Raw genomic sequence first — 12,656 nt, 5'->3', positions numbered from 1 at the left:
GGATCCTGTTTTGCCTTTACATTCAGTGCACTGGGCAGCTTCCCTTTCCTATTTGTGGTAAAGGTGATTCACCACCAACTGATGGGAGAAAACGCAGCGGTGTCACTTCTATAAGCAGCAGTGATAGAGCTGGCAGCATTCACAGGTAGGCTCATACAAGCTATTTATTGTAGCCTTTTTAGTCAGGAGCAACTTTTGTTAGATTATATAAATTAACATTTCCTGTTGGAATAAGGAGGAAGGGAAGAAACCTTACCAACTCTAGCTAGGTGCACTTTGTACAGACTATAAGGCGTCATCACCATTTAAAAACTTCAAATAAACAAAAGAGAAATACTAAATAAAGCTATGGGTGTTTGAGGTTAATAAGGCTGGGCAAATTCTCCTCACTCTGTTCATTAGCACGTCATCAGAAAACAATCATCTACACAAAAGCTGTCACCTCAGATCTGTTACTTGCGCATAGTGTGTTTTACAAACAAAATATATTATGCTTCAGTAAATGACTCCTCCAACATTATCAGTGACTTAAATCAGTCAAACTAAGTAGGCAGTCAGAGGAAATGACCAGACAGATACTAGTCACACACAGTAATTTCTATTTGTGTTCTTACCACTTGTTTTCCCGTGTTATTAGCAGACTTAGTCATAAACCAGAATTAACAAGAAATAAAGTGCCAACACCAGCAAGGATGATCTGAAGCTGAACTAACCCTGGGTGATTACAAACAAAATACATTTGTGGAACTATTCCCCAATCCATTCCTTGAAAACAGGGCTCCCTCCAGTCACTTCTGGCCACAGCTTAGGAATTTTCTGGGATCCAGTATGACAGAATGAGTAGCAGGCTTAGCTTCCATTTCATTTTGTCTGTAAGTTGCAACAATGCAGCATTTAACAAAACAGAATTGGTTTTGGAATACCTAAAATAAATTTAATTTAAAAGTGTACCAGGCAGTTTGTCATGGACAGGAAGTCTCATTTTGCAATTTAGGATCTTTAAGAGGTTTAAATTCATAGACTCACAGAATGGTTTGGGACGGAGGGGACCTTGAAGATCATTTAGTTCCAACCCCGCTCCCTGATATAGGCAAGAACGTCTCCCACTAGATCAGCTTGCTCAAAGCCTCATCCAACCTGGCCTTAAACACCTCCAGGGAGGGGGCATCCATGGCCTTCCTGGGTAACCTGTTCTAGTGTCTCACCACTCTCACTGCAAAGAATGTCTTCCTAATCTCCAGTCTAAATCTGCCCTCTTCCAGCTGAAAGCCGTTGCTTCTTCTCCTGTCACTGCAAGCCTTTGTAAGAAGTCCCTTCCCAGCTTTCTTGTAGCCCCCTTCAGGTACTGGAAGGCTGCTCTGAGGTCTCCCTGGAGCCATCTTTTCTCCAGGCTGAACAGCCCCAACTCTCACAGCCTGTCCCCGTAGTGACTTTGCTATCACTGTCCCACTTCCTACTCAGTGACTGTACTTAAATGTGAGTTTCCTAATAGCATCTTCTAATATTCTGCAAAGTATACTCTCAGTATTTTCTTACAGAGCAGCTGCATGTAAAGTGGCATCTCAGTGTTCGGCAAAATCCCAGTCTGTTCAGTCCTGGCAAATTTCCAGACCTGCTTCCACACTAAAGTAAGGGACACTTCTCCAACATCCCAGCACACAGTTAAATCTTCAGCAGTTGTACCAGTAATTTCCCTAGTATATGCAACAGTTTATTGAATCACAGCAACAGAATTCAGTTTTCATATCTAAATATTAAAAGACTGTTTCTAGCATAGGCAGAGATTTTAGACTTTTTTCCCCCCAGATATGCATCCTTTGATAAATTGTTCTTGAGTGTTACCTCCAGTGATGCACAAGAAGTATCCCAGATAGTCACATCACTGCAGTGCTCTAACTACTGAATAAACAGATGGCCAGTCTTATTTTAACATTTCTCCTGTGAGCTTGTCTTTCTTCAAGACTATGGTTGCAGTTTCTAAAAGGCTGATTGTGATCCCCTACTAATTTTCTCACTAGCAATCCAGCAAGTTATTCAGTACTACCACCACACCAAAAAGCCCTCCACATGTGTGGGTTTTCCTTTCAACACCATGATACTGTGTTCTACTTTCTGACAAGTAACTGTACTAACAGGAAGCTTGGTAAGTGCACAGTGCAAGAAAAAGTTAATTTGATGAGAATTGAGCCTGGAGAAGGTAAATTAATAATGAATCAGTTTGCTTCAGCTCTTTCTCTACTGAAGTCTCTATAACTCCTTGGTTAGATCATTATTTGCCTTTGAACACCAAAACTCTGCTGTGAATAGCTCAGCTGTTAAATGGCCAGTCCTCTCCAAAGGGCTTGAGTGTCTTGAAAGAATTCAGGTATTTTGTAGGAGGGATCACTCCCAGACCTCTGTTGATCTATCCTGTAATAAGATCAACTTCTGTTCTCTGCAGGTCAGTACTAAATCTATGCAAATAATGTGGGGGATTATAAATGGCAACATGCAGTTAATTTAATACCTTCAAAAGCTTCCTGCAAACACACCCACTAAATGGAACAGCATTTTAAGGCACACAATAATCAGAGCATCAGAGATGAGAAAATGCTGTGTACGTACCACGGTGCTTCCGTTGTGCATGTTGTGCGTGTCCTTGTGGGCATGGGCACAGAAATCTATGCATGCTGTTACACCGGAGAAAGGCCGCCCGTCCTTGGATCCCAGCCGGCAATCAGGGCCCATGTGTTCGTTTTCTACCTGAAAGTACAACAACTGCCGGTACTTTGGACTGCAAAGGAGCGCCCTAGAGCCCCGGGAGCCACAGTTGACTGAAAAAACAGCCAGTAGCGGTGGGCAGAAAGCAGAAAAGTGTTTCCAATGCAACATGGATGTCACCAAGACAATCAGCTCAGCCAGAGTCAATGTCTTTAAGTAATAAAACCATTTTATTTACAGTATTATCTCTACCCCTTTGACACATGCACTAATTAGGGCATGACTTAGCCATCATCTGAAATAAGGAGGGTGAGGTATTTTAAAATGCACTTCTCTGAGGGCTATGGCTTCTGCCCTTGAACAGATGGTGGGCAGGGGAGGGTGTTTGTCACTCTAGCTAATAGAATAGAATAAACCAGGTTGGAAGCGACCTTCAAGATCATCACCTCCAACCCATCAACCAATCCAACCCACCTAATCAACTAAACCATGGCACCAAGCACCCCATCAAGTCTCCTCCTGAACACCTCCAATGACAGTGACTCCACCACCTCCCCAGGCAGCCCATTCCATGGGCAATCACTCTCTCTGTATAGAACTTCTTCCTAACAGCCAGCCTAAACCTCCCCTGGCGCAGCCTGAGACTGTGTCCTCTTGTTCTGGTGCTGGCTGCCTGGGAGAAGAGACCAATATCCACCTGTCTACAACCTCCCTTCAGGTAGTTGTAGAGAGCAATAAAGTCATCCCTGAGTCTCCTCCAGGCTAAGCAACCCCAGCTCCCTCAGCTTCTCCTCATAGGGCTTGTGTTCCAAGCCCCTCACCAGCTTTGTTGCCCTTCTCTGGACATGCTCCAGGACTCCTCCCTAAACCAAGGGGCCCAATGCTGCCTGTTCAGAGCTAGAGCTACACTGGATGAATGTCACAGACCTACCTGGTTCTGGAAAGCTTCAGGAGCAAGCTTTTTATAAACCGGAGCCACATCAGTAGCTAAAGTTTGCAAATTATTTTCAAGAAGTTCCTCCTGCAGAGAAAGGCAACATTCAGAGTGCTGCAATTGCTTTAAAATAATCTAATCCAGTTTAGAGATGCCCGACAAGTCAGTGAAGCTAAGAAAGTCCAACACTACCTTGTATTGTTTTGCTGCCTTTTGCCACCAACTATAAATAAACTTATATTTACTGAAATTGTTAAGTCAGCCAAATAACAATGAAGGATATCTGTTAGGGCAAAGAAACCCGCTCTACTAAACACGGAACCAATTCCTGCATCATTCCCCTCTTCTGATAACACAGTCAAGGAATGAGGCGTGTTCCATGCAAAATAGATCAGTAACACCTGGAAGAGAAAGGTTACACCACATGCTGATTGAATCCCAGCTCTTCTTTCCGTTTTTTTGGGGGCCTTGATTTATGTCCATCCATCTCTGCTAAAGGACCCTAGGCTCCTCCTTCTTCTTTGGATCCTGTCAGTAACTCCCAGTAGAATTTAGCATTCATTTGAGTTCCTGGGGAAGAGGTACACCTCTGACATTGCTGCAGACTCATTAGAAACATTTGATAACTATTCTGTTCTTTGGAGGTGCAGAACTCAGGGCTTCATGGACATACCTGCTAGGTTAGGAAGTAAAATTCCTTCCCTTGGGGTAAGCCATCTAAGCAAGGAACTAACTAGGTAGGCTTCTATGGCAGTGCAATATTAAAGCTCTTGTTTACAGAAATGATCCCTGAATTTTCCTATATTTTTGCTTTTCTAGGAAAATCACCAACCCACTGGGATGGACAGCTGCAGCTTCAGGTGTGTATGTTGTGTAGTGGCAAAAAACAACAGCTTCTTTGGTTTTGGTTAAAACTCCAAACAACCCCACTGCTCATCATCTGTTGTGAACACCAATGTATATGCACACGTAGGGATGCTTTCACATCGTTCAGTGCGATGCTCCATTACAAAATGATACCATATTTTTATCTGGCACTACAGCCAGCTGATCATTAGCAGAGGTTTTTCTGAACTACATCCATATTATCTATCCTATAGTCTATTCTTACCTAGGGATATTACACCCTTAACCTCATCTCACTCCATCCAGTGCCTCAAGAGATTCAAATCTTTCTGGACTTGGAACCATCTTCTTAATTTGCTGTACCTCCTAGCTTTATGTCATCTGCAAAATCATCAATATCTAATATTTAGCTATAAGAAGTATCTGCTAGAAAAAAATAACGATAAAACCAAATGAAGTGATAAGCTGCATGCATGCTGCAGCTGACCAGGCACCACTGCTGCCCAGTGGCAGGCCACAGGTGAATATGCTGCCCTCAACACACACCTATGTACTGTGCAACCCTCCTCCCCTCTCCTCAGCTCCAGGATCTGAAGGGGCTTAAAAAAACTTCCATATAAAGGGGAAAATACTACAACTACAAATGGCAACTAAAATTGCATTTAGCTGGATGCCTGTGTGATAAACTATTCATGAGATTAGCTATATGTGAGTGAGAGAAAGAGTGGATATCCATAGATTTCTAGTGATGAAAATCATCAGAATAAGTATTTGGAGGACAAAAAAAATCTCAATAAATCAAATAAATCTTACTTGTTTAGGGTCATCTGTGAGAAGCCTGAATTTCCTGGGGTTTTTGCTTCTGGCAAATTTACAGCCATTGAAATACATACTCCATGAACAGCCAAATGAGAATGATGCTCCACAAGTTTCTGGATCAAGTCCTTGACATGCACAAGTACGACTAGGAAAGGAAATGAAGACACATAAGTCAGCTGACAGTGCAGCTGCTCTTTTTTCTTTTAGGTCAATGCTATTCACTATTGCTTTTCTAATACATAGCATAAACACCACAGGAATTTATGAAATAGTTTAACTAGATCTTTTCTGTTAAGGAAATATTCATGTGTAGAGGACTGACATTTTTCCCCATAAGACAATCTTAACTCCCAGAAGTCCCACTTCCAGGAAATGCACAATGCTCTCTTACAGCTATATCCATGTACCCATCCCAGGTCACTTCAATTTTGACTTCTCTAGTTGGATAAATCTTTACCCAAGAAAATACCACTGCTACTACAGGTTACCCTATAATCCAGTTACTACTTTGTTATGTGTGGAGTACCATTAGTTCCAGACTAATCTGAATTTCAAAGTGGAACAACTCTGCTCAGCCCACATCTTTAAGAACACAAGCTTTAGTTTAGATTCAGGCCACTGTGCAGCTACTGGCTTCTGTTAAATGTGAGCTACACAAAAAATCAGCACAAAGGCAGCACTGCTCCAGAGTCTCAGGTGCAACACATTATCTAGTCAATTAAACTACATTGCTCTCAGGGGCATGGAGAGGAAGATCCTAATTTTGAGAGTTCAATCTGTTTTTTATTCACATTATCAACACCTAGCAGCTCTGTCACGTGGCCATGTGTGCAGAGGGCACACTGCCTGTCTTGAGCAGCCTGCACAAAGCCAGGAAAGAAGTTCTGTGGCACCCCCTTTCTCTGGATGCAGTTGTACAACTATGGCATAGAGGCTGCTCTCTAGGAAAAGGCAGGAACTACATTTTACAGTGAAATGACACCTAGTAGTTTGCAGCTTTAAATGAGCTTTTGGGTAGTTATTGCATTAGTGCAGCTACTGAAGTTACTGCAGAACCTTCCAGAGGCAAGACAACAATCATGCTATTCTCTAGGTGACTTACTCTTCATTTAACGCACACCTACGGCTGGTGGGACAGCCGTATTTCCTGAGGCTCTGCGTCAGCTCTTTGTAGAGTGTATCAGCCAGGAGGTGAGGGATCCCTTCCCAGGCCAGGATGAGAATCACAATGACAGCAGTCTGACAGTGGTGTCCTGCACGCTGACGTACCAGGCACAGCAATTTTTCCTCGTCGCTACTTCTTCGTATCACCTGGAAGAATAATTTTGTTTATTCTTATAGAAGCGTAGGAAACACTTTACGTGTTACTCTTCGCTGGGGTACACAAGGCCTGAGAGACTAAGAAACTGCTGCCCAGAGTGTCCACCAGCAAGCAGGACTGGGACAGCATTGCACACTGATCTCGGGTGCAGAACATCATTTTCTGTTGCCTTTTTACCTACCGAAGCAAGAGCAGTACTTTTTACAGCATGAGGAACATGTTAGGTGTTCTACACACACAATAAAGAAGATGGATTAAGAGGAAGATGGATTAGAAGGAAATAATTATCCTGAGACAACAGATCCATCACAAGCCTAAGCGCTACCTCGAAAGCAATACTGAAAGCACATGGCCAAAACTCAGAATGAAGATAGGTAAGTGCACACATGAGTTAGAATGGTTACCAGAGTTACCTGTCAGTACAAAACAGTTCCCACCTTGCAAAGTAGGATTAGGAGAGAGCAGTGAATGTCAACTATTCTTAAGTGAAGGAAGTGGTAAGACTTTTTTAGAACATGTCCCTAGGTGACCTACAATAAAGTTCTTAACAGTGTGCTGAACTCTGTGATATACTAGCAGTCTTTGTCACCTGTAGCCATAACCACAAAGAGTAACACAAAATGGAACAGCACAGTATACCACTGAACAGGAGGGGGAAAAAAAGCAAGAAAAAGCAAAACAGTCCAGGTCGCATATATTTAGGGTTTTATCGTAATCTGAACCGAAGCTGTGTAGTAAGACCAAAAGAATGCATTAAAGCTAGGAAAGAACTTAATCTCTGAAAAGATGTTTCTCTATTCCTCACACGTGTTTTAGCTAGCATCACCTGTATGCTCCAACGTACAGGTGTCAGGACCTCAGCGTTACGCTTCAATTTTATGAGGCCTGGACCTCTCAGGTTCTAGATGCTAAATCCTCTTCCTCAGCTCTGTCATGCATATATGGGGGGCTAGCAAGTCTTCCTCACAGTACGCAGATGGTGAGCCCTTACACTGCAGATACCGTCTGCTGGTTCCAAGGCCATGGATGGCTGCAGTCACCCTGGCTTCCCACCCAACATCCCCTCCCTCTCCACCAGAACTCCCACAGTCATGTCATGCACTACAAAAGCAGGAAGGCAGTGGTTTCCCTTACTATTTGAATACCTCCAAGTATCTGAGTTTTCAGGCACATCCCCCTCTTTGACTGATGTAAAAGCTGCTTTGTTGCCAGAAGTGCAGCTGTCATTCCTATGTGACTTCCAGCCTGATCAGCTGTAACTATCTTATTTGAAACCATGAAAAGTGGGAACCAAAGTACAAGTGCAATTACTCTGCACATGAAAAGGTTTTCGATAAGTGAACAATTTCAGAGGGAGATCTCTGCAGCTTTAGCAGGAGGAAGAAAGGTTAGTCATACAGTCTGACAACCGGCGTTACACTTAGTGAGAAAACAAGCAATGCATCCAAGATACCATTCCTCTGCAGGAGCCTTGGTTATGACAGACCAGCCAGCACAGGATTTTTTATAAAGAAAAATAACTCATTTATATCTGAGGGTTATGGAGAATCAACCTCAGTTGATATACAGTGCAGGGTATATCACAGCAGTACAATTTCACATTCCTCAGGCAGCACAGTTCCTTCAGGTCAGGAGAGGAATTTAGTTTTGTTCCTCATCATGCAGGGTGATGCTTTCAGTCTTTTTTTCTATTTTTGTTTCTAGACTTTGTAACTTCAGTGAAGGAATCTGGTACCTCTTAGTTTCTTGCTACAACATCAGGCTGCCTTATTTGAGTTCTCATCTAGTTCTAAATTGGAGCTTCACAGTCCAGACAAAATGGCAAACAGACAGGAAAGAAATTTATAGTTTCCTCTAAACTAACACCATTCTTTCCTGGAATTTGATTCATTATGCATGCAGAAAAGAATGCAATGTTTACTGCACCCAAAACCATTTTAGGATCCAGCATCTTTCAGCCCACTGAGGTAGCTAACGGATTTGTTAAGTGCCTGAATTTGATTTCCACAGCTCTTAAGAAGTTAGATTGTGTGCTCAGCTGACTGCTTCTGGAGCACTCCCCTCTTTATGCTAGCAGGGGCCAGGCACTGTTCTTGCTTGCACTGAAAGTCATGACTCCTCTGGGCCCACAGCCAAGGCCACTGCAGACAGAGCTGGAGCTGTATGGCTTTCCTCACATAACTGATACTGCCCCTGGGCATGCTGTGGCTGACACTGGCAGAGCACTCAGACGAGACCTCTCTTCTGCAGTCATCACACCCCACAGCAATGCCATGCTCGGTACACAGAGCAGTGTGTGAGCAGGACAACTGAAAACCATGGCATAAATCCAGGTGACTTCTTAGTGGCATCAGCAGTGATGCAACTCCATTAATTTCCAAGCTTGCTGTTCTCCAGTGCCTGACTACATCAAATAAGTGTTTTAACTCCACAAGATGTATATTGTATTGTGAGTAAGCATATTAAGCAAAACTGCCTGCACTTGCTTTTGTTAACTCAACTTGCGGTCACCTGAGTCATGAGCACAATCCAACACACAACTACAAGCTGTGTACCACTGATCAAGATTTGCCTGATGTGCTCACAGATTTCTCACTGCTTTTAAAAGTCATGGACCTAGGGATGCTTTAGTGCATTTCTGAATTACGCCTTAGCTGTCTGCAGTCTATTCCAGCCTGAAATTACTGAGGATGGCTCCAAGACCTTTTCACCCTTCAACATCCCCAAACTATACAGTGTTTTAACCACTTGCCCTGCCATTTACTTTAGAGAAACCTCAAGCTTGCTAAATTCATACAACAGCAATGTTGTCTGAATAATGTCATCAAGAGAATAGAATATATAAAACCTCAGCCTACACTTTAGGTCACTGTTCTTTTCAGCATGCATTTGACACAGTGTCCTCTCTGCAAGGCAAAAGGAATGAATGTACTGTCACAACCACAGACAATATGATAACAAAGCAATTTGATTAATCAGTTCTTCATGCAATAATTTAAAATGTGTATTTATTTGTATTGAAAGTTTGTCATTCCCATTTCATTTCTTGTTTACACCTATGAAACACTGAAATGTCACATAGTAAGTTCAATATGCAACAAATAGAGCAAGTTCCTGAGTGTTTCCTCAGGCTGTGAGCAATGCACAAATCAGCTGGCAGATTCTGTGTCCAAAAGCTATTGCTCTGGCTCTCAATGTCTGTGCTGTAGTTAACAGCAGTGATATAGTAAATAACTTAATACTTCACTTTGTTTAATTTTGGTACTTGATCAATTTAAGAGGAATGAGAAAGTAAACATTTGCTAAGTGGTGGAACTTTAAAGCTAGTTTTGCTTAACATGGAACTTTCCCCCTGCAATTACTTTTCCACACATAGTAACTGTGATGCCTTAGTGACATACAAAGAAAAAACAAGATGATCAACAAAACAAACCTGTAGTAAGTTTGCAAAGTATTATATAAGATTTGAATATCATATGGTCATCTTTTTGCAGGCGTGTAGGGCCAGACTATCCGTGAGCTCATTTTAGCAAACACACTCTTTGTGAAAGAGGCATGTTTCATGTTTTCTGTACTGCTCCCCAGTAATCCTCACCAGCTTCTTTTCCTGTTTCCATTACTACTGAACAGTGAAGCTGATGTCTAATGGACTCATGTAGCAGGCAGTAACCTGCTAGTTAGAATCCATCACTGTACATGAAACTATAACACTGCTTTTTGTGTAGCTTTATATTGATCAAGGGGGGCTATCTGCCATTTTAGTGACCATTTATTTTGGGTCACAAGTCCTTCCTCCTGTTCATGGTATCTGTCCCTCCTCATCATCATCCTGAGCAAATTTGTATCATCACTGGTTAGTCACTTCAGCATCTTCCACTTGTTTCAAATAACTTTTGAACATACTGACCAGCATCAGTAAAGCTGTGTTGTCAGAAAGACCTGCTCTGGCTCTCCAAATGCTTGAGTTCTACTTACTTGAGTTATTTCTTATAGATTGCTGAAGCAATTGTCTCAACTCTTGGAAGGAGCTCTAGAACAAGGAATAAGTACACTGTGAATATAAATCACTTGATATCATTAAACATAAGCCAGCCTAAATTGGCATGTGCATGACTTATGTAAGTAGCTCAGAGTCAAGACAGCAGAAGCTCAGCACACCAGGTGCTGAATTACCACCACATGCATGAGAAATTACCTTCCAGTTTAGGCTCACCAGAACAGTTGTGTTAACTTGATCTAAACCTGACACCACTAGCACAGATTTGTAGGTGTAAGTTTAATACACTGCCGTAAGTTACTGGATGAGCCAAATAATGGAACCTACAAGGAAAGGCTTTTCAGGTTTATTTCATCTTCAGGTGGTTCCACCACAATTCTCCCTCCACCTCACTCTGTATTTCCTCAGTGAAATAGCTAATTCTCCCATGCAGGGTATGAGGAACTTATTTTAAAGTAAGAACACAGCAGAACAGTTTGGCTCCAGGTTTTCTCTGGATTTTGTCACTGTGGAGTCCTCAGCACTGAACAAGATTCTTTGCTAAGCCATAATTTCATAATCATCTCCCCCAGCACAAAGTGAGTTGAATCTATTCAATCCTGGTGCTCTTCTGGCAGGTGATCCTGTGTAATAGACAGCAGCAGAAATGTTCTTGTTCGCCACCAATATCAGCCTGCCCTCTTTTCCACTGCTCCACACCTACATGCATATTAAGCCACATTAAACTCTATTCTTACTAGAAATGTTATATCCTTTTATTCTCAGAATGTCTGATTGGTACTAAAAAAGGATGTAAGTTCCACCTCCCTAAATTCTCTCTTCTTGAGAACCTGCAGACTACATTGAAAGTATTAGCACAGAACAGTTACTGTCATTCTCAACACTCTGAAGTGACCTGGTTCTTTTTACAGGGTATCCCTGAAGGGTGGTATCTGCAGTTATCTGCAAACACCTGATTTCAGGTTGCTTTTGGAAGCAGTGTTGCTCACAAACGAGCAGGCTGCACTATACATAGTTCAGTGATTCTTCTCTAATTAAGCAACCAATACTGCAGAAATGAGGCAAAACTAAAAGCTCAGCTCCCAGTGCCCTCTTATCCTCCTCATTCTGTCAAACCTCCCTTTCCATTATATTGCAGGCAATGGGTCAGCTGCACTTTGTACCATAGGGATGACAGCAAGACTCTGTTGAGATGGCCTTTTTCTTTTAATTACAGTAGTGATAACAGCAACTTAAACCTTTGGTCTTTTATAAGTAATAACTAATAGTAAATAAAAGTAATAAATAATAATTCAGTATTCAGTATGCCTAAGGTTGGAAGGGACCTCAAAGATCATCAAGTCCAACCTGCCACCACAGACCTCACGACTAGAGTAGGGAGGACACTACTGCCCACTGCAGGCTTGAACTCACAGCCTTCCCATTAAGGGTCTTAATGCACTACCAATTGAGCCATTGCCTGTCATACCACACAAGTTATAAGTAATAACTTTTTAGTTTCATGTTTATTAAACTGTTTGAGTAGTTCTTCATATCAAACAATATTCAAACACCTTTACTTCAGAAACCATGTGAAAATATATAATAAATTTGAATCTCAAAGCATTGCAGCACTTAAAGAATGGCTAGACTTTGGGTAACAGTCCAAATATTTTCATCCAAAAAAAAATCTACTCTCCCCACTCTGTATTTAGCAGGTATGGCTCCCACAAAACTGTGAAAATAATGCCTGCACAGCTACAGTACCTGCCACACATTAACATAAAATACTACAGCAGTGTGGCAAGAAAGCACTGCTCTAGTACAACATTATCCAAAAAGGTGAACACACACCCCACCATGTGCCAAAATGACTTCTCCCATAAAGACACTTTAATAAAGGAAATAAAAGCTTGAAGTACAGTAAATTGTTAAAAGTAGAATGGAGCTGCACATTCTACTTATACCTGTGGTCAGGGGACAGTCAGTGCAAGAGAACTTACTATAAAGCCATTTTCAAAACCTACCCACTATTGTGTTCCAAACAGCACGACGGCTGC

General features: G+C 42.0%; 1 protein-coding gene and 1 long non-coding RNA gene across 8 annotated transcripts in view; one reads left to right on the top strand and one right to left on the bottom strand.

The window, feature by feature from the left end:
- Nucleotides 1–12,656, bottom strand: part of TET1 (tet methylcytosine dioxygenase 1) — a 76,270-nt gene that overhangs the window by 18,170 nt on the left and 45,444 nt on the right. For 5 of the 6 annotated variants that reach the window (XM_068140162.1, XM_068140160.1, XM_068140164.1 and 2 more), the window contains exons 7-10: nucleotides 6,402–6,610; nucleotides 5,294–5,444; nucleotides 3,632–3,721; nucleotides 2,605–2,742 (exon numbers count right to left, since the gene is read on the bottom strand). In XM_068140162.1, coding sequence (XP_067996263.1) covers nucleotides 2,605–2,742; nucleotides 3,632–3,721; nucleotides 5,294–5,444; nucleotides 6,402–6,610 — 588 coding nt within the window. The remainder of the gene's footprint in view (nucleotides 1–2,604; nucleotides 2,743–3,631; nucleotides 3,722–5,293; nucleotides 5,445–6,401; nucleotides 6,611–12,656) is intronic. The other variant, XM_068140163.1, reaches the window with a different exon arrangement.
- LOC137442017 (uncharacterized) overlaps nucleotides 1–12,656 on the top strand; it is a 43,600-nt gene that overhangs the window by 26,930 nt on the left and 4,014 nt on the right. The window contains exons 4-5 of one of the 2 annotated variants that reach the window (XR_010987562.1): nucleotides 27–145; nucleotides 4,454–4,494. This is a non-coding gene — a long non-coding RNA (uncharacterized lncRNA). Of the gene's footprint in view, nucleotides 1–26; nucleotides 146–4,453; nucleotides 5,324–12,656 lie in introns of those variants that run through there. The other variant, XR_010987561.1, reaches the window with a different exon arrangement.

The sequence above is a fragment of the Melanerpes formicivorus genome, unplaced genomic scaffold (genome assembly GCF_026170545.1).
Source record: "Melanerpes formicivorus ecotype bairdi unplaced genomic scaffold, bMelFor1.0.p_v2 SCAF_6, whole genome shotgun sequence".
NCBI classification, from domain to species: Eukaryota; Metazoa; Chordata; class Aves; order Piciformes; family Picidae; genus Melanerpes; species Melanerpes formicivorus.
The sequence above is the reverse complement of the archived record's forward strand: the minus strand, read 5'-3'. Positions and strand labels throughout refer to the sequence as shown.